At 42.9% G+C, this 26,053-nt stretch overlaps 1 protein-coding gene across 10 annotated transcripts in view; it reads left to right on the forward strand.

Moving 5' to 3' along the window:
- The window catches only part of hdac4 (histone deacetylase 4), a 330,518-nt gene that overhangs the window by 266,054 nt on the left and 38,411 nt on the right, over window positions 1–26,053 (forward strand). For all 10 annotated transcript variants that reach the window (XM_078403501.1, XM_078403498.1, XM_078403502.1 and 7 more), the window contains 2 exons: window positions 10,413–10,599; window positions 12,606–12,739. In XM_078403501.1, coding sequence (XP_078259627.1) covers window positions 10,413–10,599; window positions 12,606–12,739 — 321 coding nt within the window. The remainder of the gene's footprint in view (window positions 1–10,412; window positions 10,600–12,605; window positions 12,740–26,053) is intronic.

Raw genomic sequence — 26,053 nt, forward strand, 5'->3', positions numbered from 1 at the left:
ATTTTTGAAGTTTGGCACGGGATGCAGGTGCGTGCCCAGTGTGCGACCTGCTTACGCAGCCCGTGCCACATGAAACGGGAGGATACAAGGGCCACCGTCGCCCGAATGGAGGGGTGAGACAGCCCGTGGAGCACCTCGAATACCCTGCGACGCCAGACGACAGGGACGATGGGCCGAGGCAGGCCAGTGGAGGTGTCGCACAACAGTGTTGTATCCCCGGGGCCACAGACAATGTCCTCCAGCTGCAGGCCGGACACGGCTGTACGATAGGCGGCCATCTCCTCGTCCCCCAGCTGTGCGGCTGCTAGGGCGGAATAGTCGATCCCCCCGGCCATTTGTAGGACGGCGTGGATCGCGGGTCTAGACAGGGCGTCGGCCACCCTGTTGTTTTTTCCTTCCACGAACCGAATCGAGGTGGTGTATTCCGACACATAAGCCAATTGTCTCTGTTGCCGCGCAGACCACGGATCGGAAACCTTTGCGAACGCAAAGGTGAGTGGCTTATGGTCGGTGAACGCGGTGAAGGGTCTCCCCTCTAGGAAGTACCGAAAGTGGCGTACCGCGAGGTAGAGGGCGAGGAGCTCCCGGTCGAACGCGCTGTAATGCCGTTGGGCTCCGCTGAGGTGCCTGCTAAAGAAGGCGAGTGGCCGCCAACACCCGTCGATGTGCTGCTCTAGCACCGCACCAACCGCCACCTCAGAAGCGTCCACGGTCAGGGCGGTTGGGGCATCCTCCTTAGGATGGACGAGCATCGTGGCCCTGGCTAGGGCCTCCTTAGCCTGCTCAAAGGCCGCTCCTGCTTCGTCGTCCCACTCGAGCTCCTTGCGGCGACCAGCCATGAGGTGGAAGAGTGGGCGCATAGTTCTGGCCACCGACGGCAGGAAACGGTGATAGAACGAGACCATCCCAACGAATTCCTGCAGGCCCTTGACAGTGGTCGGTCGGGGGAAACGGCGGACAGCTTCGACCCTGTCCGGAAGAGGTACCACCCCTTGTGGGGTCACCCGATGGCCGAGGAAATCGATGGACGTCACCCCAAAACGGCACTTGGAAGTGTTGATGGACAAACCGTACTCGCTGAGGCGTTTACACAGCTGGCGGAGGTGGGTGCAGTGCTCCTGCTTCGAGCGGCTGGCCACGAGTACGTCGTCCAAATACACAAAGACGAATTCCAGGCCACGGCACACACAGTCCATAAGCCGTTGGAAGGCCTGTGCGGCGTTCTTCAACCCGAACGGCATCCGTAGGAACTCGAATAGGCCGAACGGGGTGATGATGGCAGTCTTGGGGATGTCATCGGGGTGGACCGGGATTTGATTATATCCACGCACAAGATCCACCTTGGAGAACACGGAAGCTCCGGCCAGGTGGGCATTAAAGTCCTGGATGTGCGGAACCGGGTACCTGTCGGGAACGGTCGCGTCATTTAAGCGCCGATAGTCCCCGCACGGTCGCCAACCCCCGTCCGCCTTGGGGACCAAGTGGAGTGGTGACGCCCACGGGCTATCGGAGGGGCGCACGATGCCCATTGACTCCATTTGACGAAACTCCTCTCGAGCTAGACGGAGCTTGTCTGGAGCGAGACGCCGCGCTCGGGCGTGCACGGGTGGGCCGGTGGTGGGGATGTGATGTTGCACCCCGTGCTTGGGAGCGGAGGAGGAGAAGTGGGTTTCCACAATGTCCGGGAAGTCCGCCAGGATGCGCGCGTACGTCGCATCCACGGACGACAGGTGTCCAACGTTGGGGGAGACCGGCCTCATCGTGCTGGAGTGCACCAGGCGCTGCCGCCTGACATCCACGAGCATGGAATGCGCCCGCAGGAAGTCGGCGCCCAGCAGCGGCTGGGAAACATCGGCGATGATGAACCGCCACGTGAACCAGCTGTCGCCGAAGTTAAGGGCGAGCTGGCAGACCCCGTAAGTGTTGATGGGGCTACCGTTCGCCGCAGTGAGGAGGGGGCCGCTTTTGCCCGTATTGATATCGGCGGTGGAAGGAGGTAGGACGCTCACCTCTGCTCCAGTGTCGACGAGGAACCGACCCCCGGTGCGGCGATCCCGGGCGAACACACGATGGATCTGGCCGGCCGCCGAAGGGATCACTGACGGCCGGCCCTTGCGTTTCCCGGAAAGGCACAGGGTAGGCGACATTGCTTTGCGTTTGGTCCCCAACGACGGTGATAATAGCACCAGCCACTTTTGCTGGTGTCCGGTGGTGGTGCAGACTGGGATGTCCACCAGCGACCTCCGGTGGTTTCCAGCGGTATTGGAGGTGGTGCTGCTTGAGCCGACCACCAGCGACCTCTGGTGGCGTCTGGCTGAATTGTCGGCGGGCCGTGCGAGAAGGACGTGCCGGCACCGGGGTGCCCGATGGCGGCCGGATTTCGCCGCGGGGGTCGCCCTGAAACGGGGTCGACGGCGGCCCCAGCTTGCTGTTGGCCTTCCGACGCCGCGGAAAAGACGGCTTGGGCTTCCAGGTCCTCCCGACGGGACATCCAGATTTGGTCAGCGCGCTCTCCCAGCCGCTGCGTGTCGGTGAAGGGATCCTCAGCGAGCTGAGAACGGAGGTCGACCGGGAGCTGCCGCAGGTAGGCCTGCTTAAATAAGAAACAGGGCGGGTGGTTGCCCATGAAGGCGAGCATGTCCTCCAGAAGGGCCGACGGCCGTCGGTCCCCGAGCCCCCCCTGGCTCATAACGCGAGTTGCCCTCTCGGCGTCGCTGAGGCCGAACCTCCTGATAAGGAGTTCCTTAAGGCCCTTATATTTGTCATCCGCGGGGGGGTCATTTAGATAAGGCTTTACTCGCCTTGCTGTCGCCTGGTCCAGGGCGCCGACGACATAGAAGTACTTCGTCAAGTCGACGGTTACCCCTCGCACAGCAAATTGTGCCTCTGCCTGCTGGAACCAGACCTCAGGCTCTTCGGTCCACAGGGTCGGGAGTTTGAGGGCGACGGCCTCGAGGTCGGCAAGACCGAGGGCGGCAGGAACGGGTTGCGCGAGGGCGGCAGGACCGGGTTGTCCATTATTGTTTGACATCACGACGTGTGATGTCCGTCGGGGTCACCAATGTAGTGGCCTGGCGGAGGCCAGAGAAAGGCAAGACGCCAGGCAGTGTTTTGTGAGATTCTTTATTAGGCTGTGAGCTCCTGCCCACAGCGTAGTTCTCCTAGGGAATAGCTACGCCTTCCCTTGGTCTGGCTTTTAACCCCTCTCCCTGTCCGTCACGTAACGAGGGGGCTGACCCAAGGAGTGGCCCGATCCGCCACAATGCTATATTTAACTTGACAACTTGGTTAGACCACTCTTTCTGTTTGACTTGTGCCTTTAAGGGGTATCTGTTGTAAACTCTATTTTTTAGAATTGCTTGTTGAGTGTGCTTTTAATGTAGTTTCCCAATTTATCATAGCCATCATGCCTTTATGATGTGCTTTATTCAGATTTGGGGTCTTATCCCCAACACTATTTCTGTGTTTGATTGTGTAAGTTTAGTTGAACCAGCATTTGGCGAATTATGCCAGGTTCTAAATGTAACAATCAAACCTTGTGTATTTAATGATCTTTAGTTTTGAGCATTTACTCACTTGGGCTACATGTTCTTCACATAAACTTTACTTGGCACCTTAAGGCGATTGTGCATTTCTATTGATATTGGCTGAGTAGCTGCAAACTATTCTAGCAAGATTTTATGCACTGGTTTTGTCAGGGTTTTCCAGTTAAGTCTACAATTTATCTTTGTTTTCCTTTGATATTAGGTCACTTGCTGCACTCAATTTTGGGTTGCATTCCCCTGCAAGTCAGCTCAATGATGACCCCTCTCTGTAAGAAGATACATAGGAACATTCCATTCCAGATGTTATTATTGGCATCAAAACCTTGTGTACTTTCTTCACTGGTCGCACACTTAATGTTGTCTTTAAAATCCCATGAGAGATAAATGCACTTAAACTGTGCAGGTTCCTGGAATTTCAACTGTATGAAGATATTTGGGACACATAGCAACAATACAGTGTGATTCACATTTAACTGAGACAACTTCAGTTGACTACATTGAGAACGTTGTGGTTACAATGACCAATGAAGAACATTGGTGTATTCAAAGCAATTCAAAACAAATATGTTTGACAATTGACACAGTTTATATAGGTGAAAGAGATAAAGTTAACTTTTCTAACTAAAATGATGTAGTGGTTATAACATTGAGAACTCACCTAAACGGTGTAGAGATGAGAATAACTCACTTGGCTGCTGTGTGGGCGATGTCATTACTTTGCATAGAAAACAAAAGAGTTTTATTGTCTGGGCTTTGCATCCAACTGGAAGTTCATTTCTCCACATCAGGGCTTTGTGAATGTGGGCAGGTGGGAGTGATGGGCAGCTGGGTCCAGGAAGATCCAGCCAATTGTAGGGTTTTCAAACAAGAACTTTTATGAAGAGGAGAAAGAAAATAACTTTAGGCGCCAAATTAAAGAAATAAGGACTTGACTAAAATGTAAAGGAGTTTGGTGCTGAGGTCAAGATTGTATTTAATCCAGAGCATAACATTTTGATAATTTAAGTTATTTTAAGATGTTAATTTATCTAACTAACATTGAAATAAAATTTGATCAAACTGATTCTTCTAAAGTTTTAATAACTTTAATGTCTTACAACTAGTTTTGACTCCATTTATTGAGAGGTTTAGAAGTCTGTAAATGCAGGTTTTCAGATAAATAAGGTGGTCAAAAAACCTTTTGGCGCATTGGCCTTCATCAATCAGTATTGAGTATAGAAGTTGGGAGGTCATGTTGCAGTTGTATAAGACATTGGTGAGACCGCATTTAGAATATTGTGTTCAGTTCTGGGCACTATGTTATAGGAAAGATATTACCAAGCTTGAAAGGGCTCAGAAAAGATTTACGAGGTTGTTGCCAGGGCTAGAGGGTGTGAGCTTTTGGGAGAGATTGAGTAGGCTGGGTCTCTATTCCTTGGAACGCAGGAGGATGAGGAGTAATCTTATAGAGGTGTACAAAATCATGAGAGGAATAGATCAGGTAGATGCACAGAGTCTTTTGCCCAGAGTAGGGGAATCGAGGGCAGAGGACATAGGTTCAAGGTGAAGGGGGAAAGATTTAATAGGAATCCGAGGGTAACCTTTTCACCCAAAGGGTGGTGGATGTATGGAACAAGCTGTAGTTGAGGCTGAGACTATGCCATCATTTAAGAAACAGTTAGACAGGTACATGGATAGGACAGGTTTGGAGGGATATGGATCAAGCGCAGGCAGGTGGGACTAGTGTAGCTGGGACACATTGGCCATTGTGGGGAAGTTGGGCCAAAGACCTGTTTCCACACTATCACTCTATGACCCAGAGAACCACATCCTGTCTACCACTATATTGACTGAACAATATGCTACCTTTTCACCCTCTCTCATGACATTAATCCACAGAGCAGGAATCACAGATAATATAGTATACTTCAGGGGGCTGAGAAAGGGAACGAGTTCTTGATGAAAAATTAACGTAGTGAATGAATATGCACCTTTTCCTTAAGAAGCTAGAGTTTTGATAATTAGAAACCCAGCAAAAGTGTCTCTAATATCAACCTTCCTACAATTTAGGACTTAAATTTAAACAGAAAGGCCAATTCTGCAGTACACTTCTGTAGTTCTAGGTTATTTTGTAATATTAAAAAAGTATGCTGTTTAAATATTTCTAAGTCTCATTTAAATCACATTCCTTTTTAAATAGGAACAAGCTAGTGAAACATATATTTCAACTCTGGGAAGGAATGGTCTGTTTTATCTCTAATGAGCAGCACTGTTCAGCTTGATTACAAATTACTCTGTATGGAGTTCAAAGCTTGCAGGAGTCGGCTATTAATCTGCCTACTTCAAAGCCTCAGCAGGTGCTTTCCTTAGTTTCAGCTCCGATCAACAGTGTAACCACGGGCAATGCTCTAAATGTTTACAGCAAAAACAAAATTTTAAATAAAGTGCATTTCCACTGTAGAGAGAGAGGAGGCAGATGTTGGTGTTTGCAGACAAACTATTTCAGTTGGGATTGCAAAGAATGCATTAACAGCATGCTTTAGAAATATGGATTACTTGGCTGTGACAGAAAATAATTGCATGCAATGATGATCATTCTAGGAAATTTATTCAAAATTAACATTTTTTTCAAATATTTCTTTATTGGTCAGCTCTTAAAGTAACTAAAAATGGGTTCCCTCTGTTCCAGTGTTGTTAATAATTGCTGTATTTAAATGAAACCAACATGCAGCAGTGACCCAGTAATCTATTTCTGATACTGTACCTACTGCATCAGACATACATTTATTTGGGTCATTTGTCTGGTCTACTCTTCATTTTTTTTCTGTTCAACCTTTCTTCTCTGATTGGAGTTGCTTTCACTTTCCAGCATCTACAATTATATTTGTCATAGTTAAGAAGGTAAAAGAATTTAGAGTTGCATTGTCTCAATGTTGCCCCCTAAAGGATTACTGAAATATGTTGGGAGGGTATTTCATCCTCTTCCACACATGGAGCAATATTAACAGCAGCCAGAACAATCTGACACAATACAGAAAAAAGTGTAATTTCGCAAAAATGTTTTATTCAGTAAATTAATGGGAAATCAGCTAATATAAAGTAATAAAAAGGAACTGCAGATGCTGGTTTATACCAAAGGTAGACACAAAATGCTGGAGTAACTCAGCAGGTCAGGCAGTATCTCTGGAGAACATGGATAGGTGATGTTTTTGTACCCGAAATGTCACTTATCCATATTCTACAGAGATGCTGCCTGACCCACTGAGTTATTCCAGCATTTTGTGTCTATCTCAGCTAATATCAGGGTTCATATCAGACAAAATGCATGCAAAAGATACACTTGCAAATTTTCTCAGTTGCAGAACACCACCATAAACTGATGCTTGATACATGGGACTTCATTTTTTAATGAAATTCCCAAGTCTGTTACGCATAATAAATATTTAGCGTTGTAAGCCAGTTCCAATTTCATCCTTCTTCTTTCCTGCCCTATTATCATTAAGTGACCATGCTAAATTTGCAGGAAGTGGTGTGGCAAATGCAAGTGTGTGTACACAGAGCCTTGTGCAATGTAATGTCATTACAGTGTTGGGGGTGGGGAAGGGTGACAGGTTAATGAGGAGAAGACTAGTGGAACCAATGAAATTCCTCAAATAGGAGTTGTGTGAACCTAATGGGCTGCACTGAATGGACTCCTGTGTGTTTATAAGTACGGGATGAGATAACCCTGGTCCACAAAATATCAAGAAGAAGCATTGGCAGATGTTCAAATTACATCTTCTCCACTCTTCCCCCCCCCCCCCCCCCCCAAAACACACCCCCACCACGAATCTCTAACCTGCTTTGCTGGCTGACAGAGACATCAATAGATGCTCAAAATGTTGAATTTAATTAAGAATATCTTCATAGAAACATAGAAAATAGGTGCAGGAGTAGGCCGTTTGGCCCTTTGAGCCTGCACCGCCATTTATTGTGATCATGGCTGGTCATCCACAATCAGTAACCCCTGCCTGCCTTCTCCCCATATCCCTTGATTCCGCTAGCCCCTAGAGCTCTATCTACCTTTATTGTAAATTCATCCAGTGAATTGGCCTCTACTGCCTTCTGTGGCAGAGAATTCCACAAGTTCACAACTCTCTGGGTGAAAATGTTTTTTCTCATCTCCTCCTTATTCTTAGACAGTGGCCCCTGGTTCTGGACTCCACCAACATTGGGAACATTTTTCCTGCATCTAGCTTGTCCAGTCCTTTTATAATTTTTTATGTTTCTATAAGATTCCCTCTCATTCTTCTAAAAAAAAAACAAAGGCAAATGGGAAAATTAATAATTTTAAAACTGCTGGCTACACAGTCTGAAGAACGGTCTTAACCCGAAACGTCACCCATTCCTTCTCTCCCGAGATGCTGCCTGACCTGCTGAGTTACTCCAGCATTTTGTGAATAAATCGATTTGTACCAGCATCTGCAGTTATTTTCTTATACATTATGGCTACACATAGCCTCTCTGAGCCTCTCCCTCCATTGAAACGAGTAGAGACGCTGTTTCTACAGACGTTAGTTCTAGCGCAGTGATATTAGTGGTAATTGCCCACATTTTATAAAATGATCTCTTATGAGAAACTCAGTCACCAAAACAGCTGACTGCTCCTTTGTGTTTAGGAGGTAATGCTATAATGGCTGACTGCAAGTATTGGCAATAGTTCCCACAGAACATGGGCCTTTATTCCATCAAGACCAGCATTTTTTCTGGCTTTTCCCTTAGTGGCTAAGTAGACTCCAATTCTAATAAAAATATTTACTGTGTTTAAGACCAGGGAGATGAATAACAAAGAGGAAACAAAATTAGATTGATCCTGTATCTAACCTGTTTTCATCCAATTTGCAAAAATATTCCTTTTTAAATTAAATTAACGAAAATGATCAGCAATGGAAATCTTGGCATTTGTTCCCCAACCAGTTAACACTGGACCAATTATTGTCCAGTTAATGTCAGTAGATTGATCCCAAAGTTTATTCCATATGATTCACTGTAAGAAAGTTTAGTCCATATGGTCCATCAGTAAAACAACATATGAGGTCTGCTTAATAGATATATTTTGTTTGCCCTTTGTTTTCAAATATTTCAAGGAACCCGAACCTGAATGTTCTTTAAAATATCCCTTTTCCATTTATAATTGACATTTGTATCTCAAATATAATTCAAATGAATTACAAAGTGAAGGAAGAGCTGCCAGTTCAAAGTACAAAGTCGTACTTTGAACTGACAGGTAACTTTGACTGAAATAGTTGGGCTCTTTATACGAGTGCTGTTAAAGTTGAATATCCCACAGTGTGTGCATGCACACACACAATGGCACTGAACACGTTTATATAACTACAGTACATGCTTTAGAATATTGCATACTCAATTTTATTTGTAATACTTGAGTAACAAACCTTCTGATGGGACTTGGGGACTATTATTGTCCCTTGTGAAAAGTTCCCTTGATTGTTATTTTCGTAGTGTCAATTACAAATGTGTTTTCATTATTACTTTTGGCCTTTTCTTTGTATTACTTAATAAGTTGTGGAGTAAGTTCCTGCATTTTCAAATCTATAGACACTGTTTATTTCTTTTTCTTTTAATTTTTCTCCAAAGCATTAGAACTTATCGTGAAATAAATAATTTTATTACATCACTGTGTCAATAAGATATGACACTACAACACAATATGCTATTACTATTTTACAAGTACAACTGGTAATCGTCATTGAATTTTCTATTGACATGAAGATGTCATCTATGGGCATTGATACTGTTTTTCTCTTAGTATGTCAGTTCTGGCAGTTATTTTCATAATATTGCTTGGCTTAAGAAACATTATTATATTTGGTCAAAATTTCATTCTCAGGATCGATTAGGTACCAGTTTGTCAATTAATTGTATCCAGATGTTACAAAACAGAAGGCTGGTGTTTTCTACTTCTGTTCTTGTACAGGTCACTAGTCTCTCCATCTTAAAAGTCAGTGGATGAAATCGTGGCAAGCGGAAATACAGAAAGCTTTAACCAGAAGGATGGACATTACGCCCAGTTAAATTCCATATCCTTATCCCAACAAAATAGTGCTCAGATTAATGGTTTGTCTGTCTCCAAAGTTATAGTTTTGAATGGGAAACCAAGCCATGTAAACCAAGAAGATCTGAAGAAGGGTCCTGACCCAAAACGTCACCTATCCATTTTTTCCAAAAATGCTGCCTGACCCACTGAGTTACTCCAGCATTTTGGGTCTCTGGTATAAACGATTTGGCATCTGCAGTTCCTTTTTAGTGCAAGTAAACCAAGTAAGCTTAACTATATGGCATTACATATATTGTTCATTGTGAAAGGAGTTGTTTTAAATTTAGGTGCAGTAACTGCTGTTAACTGAGGTTTTAAAGTAATCAAATGCTTGAAATTGGTATTTAAATTTGAATGAAACTTTTACAGTACACCTCTAACTCCCACTGCAATTGGAAGTATTAAAAGAAGTATTAATATTTACACAAAGATAAATTCACAAGAAAAATTTGTGTGCATTGATTTATTTTTGAGCAACCGACCAGGCAGTTTAATTCTGCAAATGTGTCTGAGAGTAAATATATCCAACCACTCATTTGTTTATTCTTTAAATAGGTTGTTAATCAAAATGTGACATAAGGTCTAATGTAATCCTCCTGCCCCTTCTCAATGATAGAAAAAAATATATATATAATTTAAAGCTCACCAGGACTGGTAAAAATACTGCTGTGATCAGAAGAAGATGTGGCTCACCCAGGGGAGTATTCAAAAATAAAACTGAGTAAATAGAGTAGACTTTCTGCTTAATTTGAGGATTTACTTTAACTTGATTATTTCTCTCAATGCAACAGCAAGCCTTGATTCTGGAACAGCAACGTATCCATCAGCTTCGCAATTACCAAGCATCGATGGAGGCAGCAGGGATTCCTGTGTCCTACAGTGGGCATCGACCCCTATCCCGAGCGCAGTCATCACCCGCTTCTGCTACTTTTCCTATCTCTGTTCAAGAACCACCCAGTACACCTCAATTCACTACAGGTAAATGGTTATTAATTCGATTGCTGATGATCCCCTGATCCTTTTCTCTTTATACATACTTGTTTGTTTCTGCTCATAAGTTATTATGGAACATGTTTGCTGTATTCTGTGTGGATGAAAAATATTGTACAACTTATGTCCACATTTTAGGTACTTAAGTTATGATCCCAAGTCTGAGGTCATTGACTAAACCCATCTCTCTTCGCTAGCTCCATGTCTTCAGATTGTTTGTTGGACATCTGTTCCTGGAAAGGCATCCAGTTTCTCCAGTTAAACTGCAAAAGCTAAAGCCTTTGTTTTAAGCTCTTGGTAGAAACTCCCTACCTCTCTCTCAAAGAAGCAGTGAGAGGATCAGGCAGTATCTGTGAAAGGAGAAAATCAGCTCTGAAACGTTAACTGTTTCTCCTTCCTGTTGAGTATGTCCAGCATTTCCTGCCTTTATTTCAGATTTCTACTATTTTCAGTACTTCGTATTTGCGACGTTTTATAGTAAACCTGTATGGTGACAGAATGAGAACAGAACCACATGTATTTTAATCTTTTGTTGTTGGATATTTAATCTGATTAAATCCCTACATCGGCCTTAACCTCTGCACCACTTAGAATGATTTAGAATTGTTCTTGAATTTTTCATTTTTTAAGGACACTTTGTGTATATTTGCTCACCCATTCTTGAATAGATCCTTTGCTACCCCACTCCACTGCACTCTGCTTTATACTGGCAAACTTTTCTGTTTCCTCTCTGGCCTGTTGCAGAGTCTCGACCTAAAACATCAACTTACACTTTTCACATCCACAGATGCTGCTTGACCAGCTGAAATCTTCAGCATTGTTTTTGTTCTAGATTCCAGCATCTGCAATCATTGTTCCTAATTTATTTTTCCCAAATGTTTATTTGTAATATAATTGAAAATTTGTTGTTATATACCAAGTCAATCTCCAAGGCAATATCCTAACATCAAGGTTATTAGTTTAGACATAGTACGAATGTGAATAATTATGCAAATGAACTGGGTATTATTTCTGATTGAAAATGAGAGTCTATGTTTAGAAGCACTAATCTGAGGTCCTTATTTTGTGGACAGTTAAATCCAGGGGTCTTGATTGATCCCAAGCTCTTCTGAGTTATGCCGTAGTGTGTACCCTTTAAAAACCATTATCCGGGTATTTGAATTCTCTGGAAAATCTATTCCACAGAGTTAATTGCTCTCCATAAATTAAAGTTATTATGATTGAGCTCAGAATATTGCACAAGATTGGGTAAATAAGGCACTTTTGATCATTGAGAGGACACTGATACCAACATCAAATGAAATAAAATATGAACTAATCAATCTTATGTTTCTAAGTGTTGGCTGTAGAAATATTCCCTGCCCACTAATTGGAACCTTTGCTTGCACTGGAAATTGTTGCTATTTACAAACCTAACTGAGTATTATCATGGACACAAAAACTCCACATGCTGGAATATTGAGCAAAAAGCAAAGTGCTGGAGGAACACGTCTGTACAATCTGAATAAGGGTCTCCACCCAAAATGTCATCTATCCAATCCCTCCACAGACTGCTGAGTTCCTCCAGCGCTTTGTTTTTTGAGTACGATTAATATTTGTCACAAATTAAATATGCCAAGATGAGAATGGAGAGATATGGTTACAATCAGATCTTGTTTAAAGATGGAGTGGCTTGAATGGCCTTCTCATGTTTACTTGTATTGGAACAAGTATCCTGATACTGATTGCTGCAGAAAAAGCCCTTCCTCATCATGAGGACTCTAAATTGGCTTCCTTTTTCTCATTGTTATTCTGCACGGCTAATTTTTCCTTAATTAATAATTATGATTTTTTAAAAAGAGAATTAAGATGCGATAGGTTGACAATCAAAAGGCAACAAATCAGATTATAGTTATCAATTCCAATGAAGTGTTACTTTTTTTTGTATGTTTCCCTTTTTTTATGTATTAATGGTAAATTATTTATTGACATCTTTTTTTTCATTCCTCTGATAGGTCTTGTTTATGATACTCTGATGCTAAAGCACCATTGCACATGTGGCAATACAAATAGCCATCCTGAACATGCCGGGAGAATCCAAAGTATTTGGTCTCGACTGCAAGAGACAGGCCTACGCAGCAAATGTGAGGTAATTTCCAAACACTGTCAAGAGGTTCTTGATTCAAGTCTAAATGTAAAACAAACTTGCCACCACTGTTGAATGGTATAGAATAGCCTTTTGAAAAATTGAAATACAAACTTGAGTAGCTTCAAAAGCAGAATTTAAATCTTAGATTATTCATTTATTCTGATCAAGTTGCCTCTGAACTGTGTTAAAGCCATTTGAAATCTGCACAGACAGTACTTGTGTTAATTTATTAGCACAACAAATGATGGTCATTAAATCTGACGTGACAACTTGATATAAATCATTTGAACATAGTCCTGATTTCATGGTTTTGGATGTATTACAGGCAATCTTTAAACGCTGGATTTAAGTATGCAGTCTGCAACGGTGCTTTTACAATTCATCACGCAAAACAAAATGAAAAGAGCTAGATAGTTAAGGAACGGTATTCTCACAACTGCAGCTTTTTTTTTCCTTGTTTCATTTTGTAAATGGGTGAGACTGGGACTATTCTCAGAAGTTAGAAAAATGGGAAACATAGAAAGTTTTTAACGCCTTACGAGTGTATGGAGTTGATGTTTTGCCTGGTGGGGTGTCTAAGCCTGGAGTTGCACTGTCAGAATAAGAGGTCAGCCATTCAGGATGCAGATAAGAAGATATTTCTTTGCCCAGAGGTTAGGGCGTCTGGAATTCTCCATGAGGATCAGTTGCTGAGTAAATCAAGACAGTGATTGATAGATTATGGTTATTAAAGAAGTCGAGGAACATGGTGATAGGGAAGAAAAGTGGCACTGAGGAAGAACAAAAATCAGCCATGATTTGATTGAATGGCAAAGCAGTCGCTTCTATATCTTGTGTTTTTCCATTTCAAATAAGGGACAGAGGGCATTGGAAGCAATGTTCCTATGAGGGAAAAGATCAGAAAAAAATACGCAAATACACAAAACAAAAGCTGGAAGTGTTGTTGCAGATTTTTATGTTCAATTACTTAAAAAATATATATGCATGGTCGTTGAAAGTAATTGTGATCCATTATCTTTGGTTTCTGATTTGACACTTCGCTCTATGTTGAATTCTAATGCACCACAGATTGCAAATACTCAATATCAAAGAACAAGATCTTTTTTTTAAAGGAAGCATTAGCCTGAAATAGGTCAGTGTTTCCCAGCAGACAATTGTTAATGTCAGGGATAGTTGATTCCTTTACCTGTACAATATGTGAATTTATGTTATGTTCACAATTGAATGAACAATTTCCATCAGGAGTCAATGACCTTTACAGAAGGGCATGCTTTCTGTAGGCCTTTTATCCAGATTGACTGGACTCACTGACATGTTTGGAGTAAACATTATAAGTTCCCATATTTACTAAAACCAGTAACTAGGGGTAATTTCTTCAGTTTCACTTTACAACATTTTACCTACTGAATTAATGTCACTTTCTTGCAACATAATCTGTCATTACTTTCAATATCATTTGAATCACCTATTCACAAGGCAAGGATTTCCCAAGCTACTTATTTAAAAGTGCCCATTTTAGTTATCTATATGTTATATTAAAATAAATAACTTAGAAATAACCAATACCAAATAAGATCTGAAGTAGATAATTCAGGTGCCTTGAAAGGCAATGTGAAACAATTTTAATTTAAAAAATGATTTACAGAAAACAAAATCACCTAAATGAACTCAAATAGCCTTTGGTTTTGAAGTAAAAATGGATTTAATTAAATTTATTTTGTTTTACCAAATATTCCCCTCCATCCCTTGTTTTGTACATCACATGACCTTTCATCGGATCTTTACCTGAAGCATTAAGTTGTTTTTCTTTTTTCATGCATGGTCTGACCTGCTGAGTCTTTTCCACATTCTTACATTTTATTTCAGATTCCTGTTTTGTTTTGGCTCTTCCCTGCCATCAACAGTCCCGTTTCACCAGACATTGTTCATATTTGGAAGACCTCCATTATTTTATTCTCAGTTTTTCCATCGTGTTTTACTGTAAATGTGTTCCTTGATGGGATGTTGGCTAACACACTTTATTTAAAAAAAGAAAGATAACTGTTAGTAAACGAGGCCCACAATTATTTTTCGCCAAATAGTGTTTTATGAGGATTTTAAGAGATTTTATTTCCAAATCAAATTCCTCCCATTTACTTTTTGTAAATACTAATATAGTCGTATAGAAAAATATATGTACATTGAACTTCTGTGAAATTCATTAACCATAACTTGTCATAATATAAACTATATTTCTCCCGTTTTTAACAAGAGAGCTCAGATTTATCTTTGCGTATAGGGGTGCACTCGCATTCTATTCCTATGCCTTTGTGGCAAGAGCAAATTAATTTATATGGTGAGCTGCATATCTTTTTAATTATGTTAGTGCATACATTCTAAAGTAAATAAAATCTCAAAAATATTTCAGTTGATTATGTTTATGAAACAATAGGCCTTAATGTAGTGCAACAGGCAATATTTATCGGGTGAGGCCATTCTTGGTTTGTTTAAAACTAAACCTGGTATCACTAAGTACAAACATATTTCTATTATAATTTCAAAGACATGCAGCTCAGCACAATGATGGCACCAATCCATTTGAACTTTTACCTACAAAAGAAGTATACTGGTGCATGACTGTTTTGGACTGTATGACATATGGAGGAAGTATAAATAGGAAGAAACTGAAGTATAAATTTGGAATAGATTATTTCCATGTGCCATTGAATTTTATAAAAGGCCTATGTGGCTATCGCCTATCTAGAGATGTGCCTTTGTAGTCACACGCACTGTTGTACATATTGTTATATCTGTCAGTTGTCAGACATTAAATTAAATATGTCTCTGTATCTGAATGTTTGCATGGAATGTAACTATTTTGCAAAGTGTTTTTACTTTTTGAATAGGTATTTCCTGACAAGGGTAAATAATTTATCAATATTTGAACAAGCCTTTTAATGTTTTGTAATCTTCTTTAGTGCAGAGAAAAGCACTTAAATGATGAGAGTTTTGATAATGTCAGCAGTTTATCCTTCATTGACCTTTTAAGCATCATTATCGATACTGACTTCTAAATGTATTGTATTCTTTGTAAAAGCTTGCAACTGTAAAAAAGAAACAAGACCCCAAAATATGTTCATGTGATAGGAGCAGAATTAGGCTTTCAGCCCATCAAATCTACTCCGCCATCCAATCATGGCTGATCTATCTCTCCCTCCTCACCCCATTCTCCTGCCTTCTCCCCATAACCCCTGACACCCGTACTAATCAAGAATCTATCTATCTCTGCCTTAAAAATATCCATTGAATAAAATCTTTAAGTTCAAATGGGTTAACCATTCTTCTCCCATGCCACGTACTTTGTATAGCAAGAATATAGATCTTTAAGATACTAACCATGGAAACATTGATATTTACCCAGGTACAATGCACTAGCAATTGTTCCAGGGCAAAATTAGCACACCATAGGGTAACCCAGGTCTCGCTCACTCTCTCGCTCTCTCATGCGCTAACACACACACTCTTCATGTCCCACTCTGCAGGTCCAGCTGCGCAAAATGATTCCCTGATACAGTTACTGAAATGACTTCCGACAACATCTGTTCTTTGGTGGGATTGGTGCCTTGCTCAGAGATCTTAGACCTTGACATTAAATACATTTTCACATGAGTAACAACACACTTCTGGAATAAACAGTGGACTGTTCATCACTTCAAAGAAATGAAGCTTTTTTCCACATTTCTCCATTATTTAGGCCGCCTGGAAAAGACCACTAGTGCCACTTCTTGCCAAGCTGCTCTTACAGTGAGCATTGTGGGTGTCTTGTCACCAGATGTGCAGGATCTTACTCCCAGTGTGCATTTCATAGACTGGGACTTGTAGAATAAGGATCCATCCCTCCCGGCTGTGCTGATCACTGAAAACGACAATGGTACAGAGTCCTTCGAGTTGAAAAATATCAGGCACTTCCTAGAAACACGGCATTAACCCGGAGCAGGAGCTGCTCCTCCTCTCTCCTGCTGCCCCGCCTGCCTCCATGGCAACCACAACGTGTGTTGCTTCTCTTTGCCATGAGCTTCCCTTTGATGCTATGTAACAAAATGTCAGGAGGTGCACTGAATTGAATGAGTTGTCAACTGGAATCAGCAAGTACCACTTTAGTGCTTCTTTTGGGTCATGAACTGTTTTACATTGAATTTTGATCAAATTTGCAACTTTTGTTGCAGAGAATCTAATTTAGAATTAGTGTTAAACACAATAATGCTGAGGTGTACTGAAAATATCCAGGAAGTAGTACCTCTAGAAGCTTCCTTAATGTTGCTTTTACTTCTCTCTCTCTTCCCCCTTCTAACTTTTTTCCTTTTTTCTTATGTGAAATCGTTCTCCTCATTCACAGAATGTAAACATAGAACATGTAACAACAGATAATCATAATATTGTGATGTTTTTCCCTCACTCGCACACGTGCAAATCTCAATCAAAACATGATAGAAAACTTTTATTTACTCATCCAAAACTATTTGAAGAATATTTACCATTTAGAGATTGCTAGAAAAGTTTAAAAGCAACAGTACAACTGATACAATGCAAATGTTTAAATTATAACCATTTATGGTAAAATGGGTGCTTGGCAGTTCTATAAAAGCATGGAAGAGAAATGTGGAGATCCTACATAGAACCTCCCCAGAGACATCAGTTAAGACCAAAGCAATAGCGATTATTGGCCCAGAAGCTTGGAAGATGGGAAAATAAAAATAACAAAATGTCAAGGGAAAATATTTGTATCTTTAAAAAAAGATTGCTGGTATTGCCAAATAACCCAATTAATTGTAAATGGGCAGGAGGCATAACTTGAAAGTCTTTGAAAACAGTCCAACTGGGAACCAAGGGCTACTCCAGCAACAAACCAGAAAGATTAGGAAAAGTATCTTCCTGCATTGAATTGGGGTAAAATGAAATCTAAATATGGAAAGATGCAACATTTGGCATTTACATGACACTTCACGTCCTTTCATGATGTTTTAAGCACTGGAATATTTTTGTAACAAATACAATGACCAATTTCTGAGCCAAGCTGCCACAAATAGATGGAGCTCTAGGAGCTAGTGGAATCAAGGGATATGGGGAGAAGGCAGGCACGGGGTATTGATTGGGGACGATCAGCCATGATCACAATGAATGGCGGTGCTGACTCGAAGGGCCGAATGGCCTCCTCCTGCACCTATTTTCTATGTTTCTAAATACTGTACATGGTTTTCTTTCCATAATGACAAGTAAGGGATCAGTATTGGTCAGGTCATTTGGATGTTCCTTTGCTTTTCAAAATATTACCAAAATATTTTGATATTTTGTTGTCCTTCAGAAAACAGTGTGAGTTTTGGCTTAGTCTTGCCTCTGACAGACATCACCTCAGCAGCTCCACTAAAGTGTCACTTAAGTTTTTGTACTCGAATCTCTGGAGCGAAGCATCTGAGTGAAGCACAAGAGTTCTTTCGTACTGAACCATTCTAATGTACGAACACGTCAGATAGGACTAATCACTAAACTAGTCAAGTCAAGTCAAATTTATTTGTCACATACACGATGTGCAGTGAAATGAAAGTGGCAATGCCTGCGGGTTGTGCACAAAAAGAATTACAGTTACAGCATATAAATAAAGTTAATAAGTTACTATTAGTGTCGACAAAAATTTAGTCTCTGGGGTTATAAAAATTGACAGTCCTGATGGCCTGTGGGAAGAAGCTCCATCTCATCCTCTCCGTTTTCACAGCGTGACAGCGGAGGCGTTTGCCTGATCGTAGCATCTGGAACAGTCCATTACTGGGGTGGCAGGGGTCCCTCATGATCTTGCTTGCTCTGGATCTGCATCTCCTGATGTATAGGTCCTGCAGGGGGACGAGTGTAGTTCCCATGGTGCGTTCTGCCGAACGCACTACTCTCTGCAGGGCCATCCTGTCCTGGGCAGAGCTGTTCCCAAACCAGACTGTAATGTTGCCGGACAGGATGCTCTCAACAGCCCCAGAGTAGAAGCAATGAAGGATCCTCAGAGACACTCTGAATTTCCTCAGTTGTCTAAGGTGGTAAAGGCGCTGCTTAGCCTTACCCACCAGTGCGGCAATGTGCGTTGCCCACGTCAGATCCTCTGCGATGCGGACTCCCAAGTATTTAAAACTGCTCACCCTATCCACAATAGACCCATTTATCTCCAGTGGCGTGTACGTCCTTGGATGTTTAGCCCTTCTGAAGTCCACAATCAGCTCCTTTGTTTTAGTGACATTCAAGAGGAGGCTATTGTCCTGACACCAGAGTGCCAGATCAGCCACCTCCTCCCGGTAGGCCTTCTCATCGTTGTTGGAGATCCGGCCCACCACCACAGTGTCATCAGCAAACTTGATGATGGAGTTTGAGCTGAACCTGGCCCCACAGTCATGTGTGTACAGGGAGTACAGTAGGGGGCTAAGGACGCAGCCCTGGGGGGATCCTATGTTCAGGGTGAGGAAGCTAGATGTGTGTTCCCCCATCCTGACCACTTGGGGCCTGGCAGTGAGAAAGTCCAGGACCCAGGCACACAGAGGGGTGCTAAGCCCCAGTTCCAGCAGCTTCTCAACCAGTCTGCTGGGGACTATTGTGTTGAATGCTGAACTAAAGTCAATGAACAGCATCCTCACATAGCCCCCCTGGCTGTCCAGATGAGAGAGAGCGGTGTGTAGAACCTGGGAGACCGCATCATCCGTGGACCTGTTCGGACGGTATGCGAACTGTAGTGGGTCCATGTTGCGAGGAAGGAGGGCGCAGATGTGCTTCTTGACTAGCCTCTCAAAGCATTTCATGACAACCGAGGTGAGGGCCACCGGTCGGTAGTCATTTAAACACGCTGGAGAGGCATTCTTTGGCACCGGTACAATGATGGATCTTTTGAAGCATGCAGGGACCACGGACTTTGCCAAGGAGAGGTTGAATATTGTGGTGAGCACTGGAGCAAGCTGAGTAGCACAAGACTTTAATACTCGCCCAGATATACCATCTGGGCCTCCAGCTTTCCTCGTGTTCACACGCGTCAGAGCCCACCTCACCTCATGCTCGGACGCCGAGAATGTGTGCACATCCCCGGCGGTGGATCCCCCTCCAGCCTCGCTAGCCAGCACCCCTTCGGTGCTGTTTTTAGACGGCGAGCTGGTGGTGTTACCCGTCTCAAACCGTGCATAAAAAGAGTTCAGGTCATCAGCTAAGGAGGAGCCGGCACTTCCGGTTGAGGGGGTGCTGGACCTGTAGCTAGTTATAGTCCGTAGCCCCTGCCAAAGGCGCCTGGTGTCCTGCTGCTCCATCTATGACTCCATCTTGTCCCGGTACCTCCTTTTTGCATCCTTCACTGCCCTTCGCAGTCGGTAGGACTCTCCCTTGTAGTCGTCCATGTTGCCGGATGCCAGACCGGAGTTGTAAGCAGCGGTGCGAGCATTCAAGGCCACGCGAATAGACCTGTCACCCAGGGTTTTTGGTTAGGGAAGATATTGACCCTTACCGTGGGGATGATGGTATCGGCTATTGTGGCAATGAAGTCCGTAACCGCTTCCGCAAACTCATTTACGTCTCTGGAACTTGCTTGGAACATGTTCCAGTCGACTTCGCTCAGTGCATCCTGCAGCATGGCCTCTGAATGGTCAGCCCACCGCTTTACGTCACTGTCGCTTCCCGTACTATCCGTTGTTTGTACTCCGGCAGCAGGAAAATGGCAGCGTGGTCAAATTTCCCAAAAGGAGGGAGAGAAACGGCCTTGTAGCCTTTCCTGAACGGCGTGTAGCAGTGGTCCAAAGTTATTTCTCCCCTGGTGACACACGTGATGTGTTGGTAGAAGCCGCATCAGGGTTCTTGTTTTGGTGTTGACACACACATCGTGTAGGGTGGACAGTGCCACGTCGGTGTCCGCATGCGGTGGGATATAGACGGCTGTGATGATCACCGAGCTGAACTCCCGGGGTAGGTAGAATGGTAGGCACGAGATAGTTAGATGTTCCAGGTCCGGCGAGCAGGAACGAGAAAGCGTCTTAATATTTCCAGGATTACACCAGTTATTATTGGTCAAGAAGCAGACTCCTCCGCCCTTGGATTTCCCGGATTCTTCCGTTCTGTCCGCCCGGAAAACAGTGAAGGACTCGGATGGGCAGATCACCTGGTCAGGCACCAGCAGGGTCAGCCATGTTTCAGTCAGACAAAGGATGTTACAGTTTTTTATGTCCCTCTGGAATCTGATCCTTGCCCTCAGGTCATCCAGCTTGTTCTCCAGGGACTGGACGTTGGCCAGAAGTATGCTGGGCAGAGGTGGACGTAAGGCTTGGGTTCTCAGCCTGTTCCGAATCCCCCCTCGCTTCCCTCGGTGTTTTTTCCGACTTTCCCACTGACCTGCGCTCCCACTGCTGCTGCCGCGGTGCGCTCCTTTGATGATCTCTATCGGTATATCAGTGAGTAGTTTTCTGTTTAATAGTGCTCCGGTAGCGCTCGAGTTTAATTTTACGAGCGTTTCCCGGTCGTACATTGGTTAATGCTAAGTGCTAGCACACGCTAGAGCACTTAGGGATAATTTTAAAGTAAACATACCAGTTTAAAACGCACAGTTCCCGCAGAGCTACCACGACGGCGACTGGACTGGACCGCGCCACTGAAAATCTGCACTGATGCATCTGTCTGGACCTCACCACAAGTTCATTGTCACAGTGGGGTTGAGAGTGAACAATATAGCTTAGCAAATCACAAAACTTATTTCACAACCTGAAGCCAAATGTATATTTTCAGCTGGCGGTGTTCATGTAGCCTGGTGTGAAACAGTCAGAGCATATGACTGAGAGAAGCCTCCAGATGAGCAGCAAGGAACTGGCAGTCTGAATTTGTACATAATCCGCAATGGGTCGACATTGGTGGAGAAGGCGAATGATTAAAAATCTAGGTTGAAAGAAGTATTTTCATACATTAAATCATAACAAATTTCAGAGCTGAAAGTTAGGTATAGAGCATTAGAGAAAGTAGGCAAATGGAAAATCAAGTTACTGTTGGAGGTCTCACAGAAGATTTAATTCAGAATGCAGTGAATTTTTTTAACTAATCTGCAAAATGAAGGTTCAACATTTTCAATGTACAATTTTTGGAAAAAAAACGTGAGCAAAGTTGGCCACATCTAAGCAACATCGATAAATCTGTGATATTCAAAGTTTATCTTTCCTTTAACATTGAAAATTTGCATTACCAGTTACAGGTGCGAATGGTGACATGATGTGCACCCGGGAATGTTTTACATTTCATGAAAGCTTTTAATTACTTAAGTCACATGAAATATTTTTACATATTTAACATGCTTAAGTCCCATTCTGTTAAATAATTCTCACCTTTAGGACATATTGCTATAAAAACATAAATTTGGTATTGCTCAGGGAAAGTTTGACAAGGAAGGCAGAAATGTTTTACCACTTAATGCATAATGAATTATCCTTCTGTTGAGGGAACAATATTCTTTAAGTTCAGTGACATTTATTGCTCTTCTGACTGCAGGTGAAAAGCAGGGTGATATGTCTGGTTTTCATCTTGTGTTTGAGGTATTTTTGCAAATCTGACATTTTCTTACTGGTGGAAGAGTTTCTGCTTCCTTTCAATTTTTTACATGAAGATGGTCATCGTCTGATTCCACCTTTGCCTTGGCTCAAATGCTACTGAATGCTTTAGCTGTTTTGTTGGCTCAGTCCTGACTATTCCAACACTGGATGCCATCCAATGCATTCTCTCCCAAATGATTTTAAAAATCTGCCAGCATTTTAACTCTCACCAAATCTTATGTCACCATCACTTCTGTGCCTCCTGACCTGCAAACTGCAATCTTTAACCATCCAAGGCATTTGCGCTATCCAGTTCTGATTTCATGAGGATTCTTAAAGTTGATTGTTTTATTGATGATGACAGTGCCCCTGGCAGTTATGTAAGTGTTGAAATCTCCTTCCAAAATATGCCTCTCTCTTTCTTCTCATTAGACGCTCCTTAAAGGGTCTCATGGGAAGAAAGAGAGGCAAAACATTTGGTCACCTGGTATATTATCTTCTTGAAGTGCCTTGGGACATTGTTTGCTATCTTAAATGTGTTGTGGATATTGTTGTTGTAAGATCTTGCTTTGAAAGGAAGCATGAAACAGGAAATGTTGATTAGATTATGATTTCTAAATGTTCTACTGTTACCTCCTAAATAATCAGTTCTTACACTTTTCCAATAATAGGCATTCGGTGAACCAGCCCAGAGTGCCCATTTTTTATCCACTTCCCTTTTTAAATACGGCAGTTCTCCAATTCTTTGGTACTCTCCAGAAATTAAGATTTTTTTCGAAGTTCAAAACCAGTTCATCTGATTGTCTGTTACCTTGAAATCCTGGTACCTTATCATCCTTTAACCCCATTAGTTTGCCTAAAAATATTTTCTTGTAATGGTCCTGGTATTCAAAGTTTTTCGCCATCTTTTTTAGTGTTAGTAGGATATTTGTAGCATCATCTATATATATATATATATAGATGATGCTACAAATATCTATCAGAAGGCTGCGTGTTCAGATCACGTCGGGGTCACCAAGTAGCGAGTCCAAATCGAGCGATGTTATCAAAAGACTTTATTCTTGGTAAAAACCGTGACAAAACGCAACGCACTTAGTTTGGACATACACTACTTAACTTGCTAATCTAATCTCTCGAGTTTGGCGCCAGACACTCGAATACCTCACGCTCCTGCACCACGTGACCCGTTAGCCAATCCGAGGGTTCGAGACCCCCTGGCCAATCCGTATGTCCCTACAATATAGTTTTATATTTATATATAGTTTTATATATATATATATATATATCTATATACTACTAAAACTCAGATCTTGTAGCGTTGTTTGTATATATATTCCACTGATGTCGGCTGAAGGCAATTCCGGCAAAACGGTGAACCGTAGCGCCACGATTTTTGAACCGCATTAATCAGAATGCGGTTCGCTGCTGGAAAATGATGTTTTTATTTAATTCGGACGCATATTTTTTAAGTTACAGAGGTCTAAAGGTGCTGCCCCCCCTCATTTATCGAAGTTTTGACAGAAGGGGGGCGCTGCGGTCCGGCAGTGCTCAGTACGCATGCGCGGAATCTCCTCACTCAGTACTCAACACGCATGCGCGGCATCTCCTCACTCGCACCAAAACAATGGACGCCGTTAGCGGCGCGAGCCCGCGATCACCGGATCAACTCTCCTCTCTCCCCTTGCTTCTCTCCTCTCTCCCACACCCGGGAGAACATCTCCCCGCTATCCCCCCCCCTCCCCCCTCACTCTCTCCCCCATCCACAAATACCGCAACATCTGTCATCAACAAACGGGTAAGAGAGGGGCTGGGGGAGGAGAGAATGGGGGGAGTGGGGACGGGCCCAACGGGCCCGCTTTGAACGGGCACACTTGTTCTAGTACATAACTAAAAATCTCATCTTGTATGTATGTATATATGTACCCATGTATGTTCCCGAAATATAGCTAAAACGGTACATGATAGCACAATAGTTTTAGGGCCACCTTACTCACCATTCGCCTGCGGTGTGCAGTATCAAGTTTCGTTCAAATTGTTGTGCTCTCGTGTACCGTTTTCGCTGTATTTTGGACAAATCCCCCATAAAATAAACATCGGCATTTTCATCGAATCCTTTCATCTTACGTCACAATGGGAACCCAACGTGTATCCACGCTTGCACATTTGGGGGGAGGGTTGCCGGGCTCAGTGGCGGCACGCCTGCTCAGCAGCGCCGGGAGAACTGGCGCACGTCCAGGCGTGCCCCGTGCCTAACCTCCTCCCGTGGTGCAGCGCGGCGGAAGACAGAAGGTTCAAGAAGATGGCCCCCGGCAGGACAAACATGGGGCAGCGCCTTGCGTCCGCTCTCCTGCTGCTGGCTGCCGCGATGGCTGCACGGGGCCGGGGTGAGTGGCTCCCTCTCCCCCCTCGCCCGGCCCTGGTGGATTTTGAACGGCCTAGCAGCGACGCCGGCGCAGTGCGCTCCCACTTGCTGGGCCAGGCAGCCTTCGCCTGTGCAGCTGGGGGAGGGTTGCCGAGCCTGGTATCCACGCGTGTGCAGTTAGGGGAGGGTTGCCGGGACCCGCGGCCGTTCTCCTGCTGCTGGACGCCGCAATATCCGGCCGGGGTAAGTGGCTCCCACTCCCCTTTCCTCTCCCTCCTCACCCGCCCCCGGCCCCATAACGAGGCAAGTACTTTGACCTCTCTTTTTACATTCATAAAGAAACTCTTATCATCAGTGTTTATATTTCTGCTTGGTTGTGTTCTTAGATTATTATCTCCTTGATTTTTTTTTGTCCTTTATGGCTGAATTCCGAACCCCTCCAAATCTTATCACAATTGTACCTATTTCATATCTTATTAGCAGAGTCATCCCCTCACTTCAGCTATCCCCTTAATATTCCCAGAATATTGAGTTTCTAGCTTTGATCTTATAACCATATCTCCTTAATGGCAATTAGTTCATACCATTTGCTGAATGAATTATGTATTGGCTGTGGCAGGAAAGGTTTATAAATCAAAGATCAATCATAGATCAATCTGTTTGTAGAATTCATTAGATCGACACAAAATGCTGGAGTAACTCAGCAGGATAGGCAGCATCTCAGGAGAGAAGGAATGGGTGACTTTTCGGGTCAAGCCCCGTCTTCAGAATTCATTATCCAAACAAAATCCTTTTTGGGCAACTAGATTTTGATTTATTAGAATTAAACTGCTGCAGTAAAACTTGTGTAGGTGCACCATATAAAGATAAACTTTAATGATTTTTATTGAAAGCTAATTTACTAAAATTACTCAGAAGCTTGCATTTAGATTTTTGGCAATTGAATATTAAAGTGGAATCCCAGCCAAATTGTATCACTAAAAATCCAGTGTATGTCTTGCTGATGGAAAGACCTAGTCCTGCAGATTGTGGATTGATTAGTTAATGTAATGTTCAACACTTAACTGAGCACAAACCACCGACAATAAATTTGTGTGGGGTATGCAACAAGTGAACGGCTTTAATAAAATTAACTGTGCTAGTTTATGCAATTAGGAGTTTTAAGAATTTTATATGCCATGACATATGGTGTCAAAAGTGTTTATTAATCACTTATTTAACCATTATGTCCTAAACAAGTATTGTTTTATATTTAAGCAGAACTAAACCCCCTATTGTTAACAATGACATTTGTTTCACAGCCTGCAGGGAATATTGAAACAGTAGGGGGCAGCAGGATTGTGAATGACAAAATTGCACTTCTACCAAAATTGATTTGTTTTCCTCTAAAGGGCC

The sequence above is a fragment of the Rhinoraja longicauda genome, chromosome 8 (assembly GCF_053455715.1).
Source record: "Rhinoraja longicauda isolate Sanriku21f chromosome 8, sRhiLon1.1, whole genome shotgun sequence".
Taxonomy (NCBI): domain Eukaryota; kingdom Metazoa; phylum Chordata; class Chondrichthyes; order Rajiformes; family Arhynchobatidae; genus Rhinoraja; species Rhinoraja longicauda.